Below are 3,213 nucleotides of genomic sequence, written 5' to 3'. Positions count from 1 at the left end.
TCCCGTCTAGCAGAAGTCAGGGCCAAAGTGGAGTGTTGGTCAACAGACACTATAAACTCCAGTGTCTTTTCTCCGGCCCTTCGGGTTGCAACCCACGGCAAACTGGTTGCCCCTATTTTGTCGCCTCTTACGACAGGCAAAAGGGGGTGCCGAGGACCTATTCTTTTCACACCCGGGTCTTCATGGGGGTCATGAAGATGAATAAAATTCAGTGTAATATTTGACTGTATATTGCATAATGCATACAAGTACGGAACTTTACTTCCATACATAACATATTGAGAGTTCAAAACATATTCAAAGAAACTCGTCTAATATCAACATCTCCGAGTAGCCTTAGACTCTGTCCTTTTTCAGTGAGGCCGGAGTAAAAGCCATTGGACAGAGGTCCGCCACTTGTATCTTCTTGTAAGTGCAATCTGGTTTTACCAAGTATAAATCCATTTCCAGACCAAACTGTGAAAATAATCAAACATCTTTTAAAGTAAATACACGTAAAGGCAATCCAGAGTATGCTGAATATAAAAAAAGATATTGAGTTCATATGTATATACCAATTAACTAGGTATAAGGACAGCTGTAATGGAGTTACGTATTGTTTTAATGCTGAAAAGACCAAATTACAATTTGAAAGATTGATTGATGTTTTCCGCCACACTTAACAATTTTTCAGTTATCTGATGGCGCCTAGTTTTTATTGGTGGAAGAGAGAACCCAGATACAAGTACCTGGGAAGAGACCACCGACCTTCCGAAAGTAAACTGGGAAACTTTCTCAGTTACCAGCGCGAGCGGGATTCGAACTCGCGCCGACAGATGTGAGAGGCCGTGTGATTTTGAGCGCGATGCTCTAACCACTCGGGCACGAAGTCCCATCAATTTGAAAGATGTGTAAATTGACACAATTTGAAAGATAAAGATGTGTAAATTATATGAAAAGCACATAATTTCTATTGATCAATCATGCCTATATATGATGATTGATTAACTATTGTTTAACGCCCCTCTAGATAACCTTTCACTCAGATGGAAACGTCACAATTGCCGGTAAGGAGCTGCAAATTTAGGCCTATGCTCGGCGCTTATGACCATTGAGCAAGGAGGAATCTTTATCGTGCCACACCTGCTGTGACTCGCGGCCTCGGTTTTTGTGCGCTCATCTGAATGACCGTCTCATTTAGTCGCCTCTTACGACAAGTAAGGGGTACGGAGGGCCTATTCTAACCCGGATTCTCACGAGACTGTTCATGTATGAAAAATTGGAAATACTGAGATTGAGATATAAAAAAAAAACCCAACCCAAATGTAATGTATTCCTGTTCAGTCAGCTTACCTCTGCAAATATCTGTCGACAAGCTCCACATGGGCATTCAAATGAATCTTTGTTATCGCTGTAAAATAGAACTCCAATGTTAAAATATTAGCTTCGATACAAGACATTTCCGGCAATATGTAGAATAAAAGATGTACAACATTCCTCATTCCATATAAATTGAATTTTCAATCGCAGACATTAGACCGGAATGAGAATAACACATGTACCAGATCTACTCCCGGGTACATTAGCACCAAACCATTCTTCACACATACATGTACAGTAGTTCAAAGCTGGACAAATGTATTTTTTCAATAATACCACACAACACACAGCCTTAAAAATAGTCTATATATTCCTACCAACACACGGCTATAGCTTGGAATTCTTTGTGCCCTTGTGTTACAGCATTCATGATGGCCACACGCTCCGCACAAACAGAGAGACCGTAAGAAACGTTCTCTACATTGACTCCTGTTCAAAAGAGACGCCAATACAATGAACGCTTAGAAAAAACAGTTCTTTGTCGAATTAGCAAGGCCAAATAATTGCTACATCAACGAAATGCAATATTTATCAGAGAGGAAAATATGTTCTCGACTTTATATATCAACGAAGTTGCATTTGATGGCAACATAAAAAAAACCCACCCAACCTGCAGTCCTTGAAAATTCAAAATGAAATACATGGTACAAACAGCAGAGTAGACTTACACAAAGCGTACATTAGTACGTGTTATTGGTTGAACGATCAGTATAATTACCAGCGACGACTTGGTCATTAGCAGTTAACACAGCCGCTCCCACGTGGAAATTGCTGTACGGACAGTAAGCTCGGTTCTTTGCTTGGACTGCGGCTTGAACCAGTTCTTTGAATGGAGACTCTTCAAACAAAATCATGTTACAGTAACGTTGTCCGTATAACATCATAACAACAACGTCTTCCCATAGCGATTAAATCATAATTTAAACCGCGATTCACTAAAGAATTTCTTCACAAGAAAAACGAATTAAATGACAGAAATTGAAAAGGTTAATTGCATAATGGTCATGCTTAGTGGTATAAAGAGTATTTACCTAGGTTTGATGTATTCATGATGATGACAATGCAACTGGAAACTGCGAAAACTGACTGACCTCCTAACCCAGCAAATTAAAAGAAGCGCCTGTCTCAATGTATGAGACGCCGTTTCGATCACTAATATTCACGGTACTTATTTGCGGGCACGTGGAAGTTACAGATATAAACTCATATAACACTACTGAGCACGACCCATACAATAGTCATATAGACAAATTATCCAGTGTAGGAAATCTGCACATATATAGAGAAACAGAAAACCACTATTGTTGAGTCCTCTGTAGTAAAACAAAGCAATTGAAACACTTCTAAAAATCTCTGTACCAGTATCCTTGTAATGTTTCTTTCATTGAAGTTTAACAAAGCAAATGGTACACCAGAGAATTTTTTTTAAAATGGCGACATTATGGGTACGGCTTTAAGATAGTAAATCATAGAAATCAAATATTAACATGGGCACTGTTCAAAAGCAGCAAAAATCTTACTTAGGCACATGATAGAACACAAATCAATTGTTGATGAAACTGTCAATGATAAATGTGTTGAAAATTCTATTCCATAACTTCAATCGGTGCCTCCAAAACTGATTTATCCATATCACAGACTCACAGCTGCTGCAGTATAACTGTTATGCCAAAGAAAAGGAGGTACCAAAAATTAACCGACATTCTAAAGTTCGCGAGACACCATTTCCAGTATTTCATGGAATGTCTATTCGAAAACAAGAAAAAAAAATCCCTAGCTTATCGAAATGCTTCATGGCCATAGCCTTAGTATTCCATATAACAGAGCGGTTTGGTGATGCAGCTGTAAGCAAAT

At 38.8% G+C, this 3,213-nt stretch overlaps 1 protein-coding gene across 1 annotated transcript; it reads right to left on the bottom strand.

Moving 5' to 3' along the window:
* Positions 1 to 214: 214 nt before the first annotated feature.
* On the bottom strand, positions 215 to 2,506 carry LOC125664830 (cytidine deaminase-like). The gene is made up of 5 exons (XM_048897633.2): positions 2,391 to 2,506; positions 2,078 to 2,197; positions 1,677 to 1,788; positions 1,333 to 1,390; positions 215 to 456 (listed from the first exon to the last, which is right to left on the bottom strand). The coding sequence occupies exons 1-5, from the start codon at positions 2,407 to 2,409 to the stop codon at positions 337 to 339; spliced, it is 429 nt and encodes a 142-aa protein (XP_048753590.1). The 5' UTR covers positions 2,410 to 2,506; the 3' UTR covers positions 215 to 336.
* Positions 2,507 to 3,213: the final 707 nt, after the last annotated feature.

This window comes from Ostrea edulis, chromosome 1, assembly GCF_947568905.1.
Source record: "Ostrea edulis chromosome 1, xbOstEdul1.1, whole genome shotgun sequence".
Taxonomy (NCBI): Eukaryota; Metazoa; Mollusca; class Bivalvia; order Ostreida; family Ostreidae; genus Ostrea; species Ostrea edulis.
This window is presented reverse-complemented; position numbering and strand designations above follow the sequence as displayed.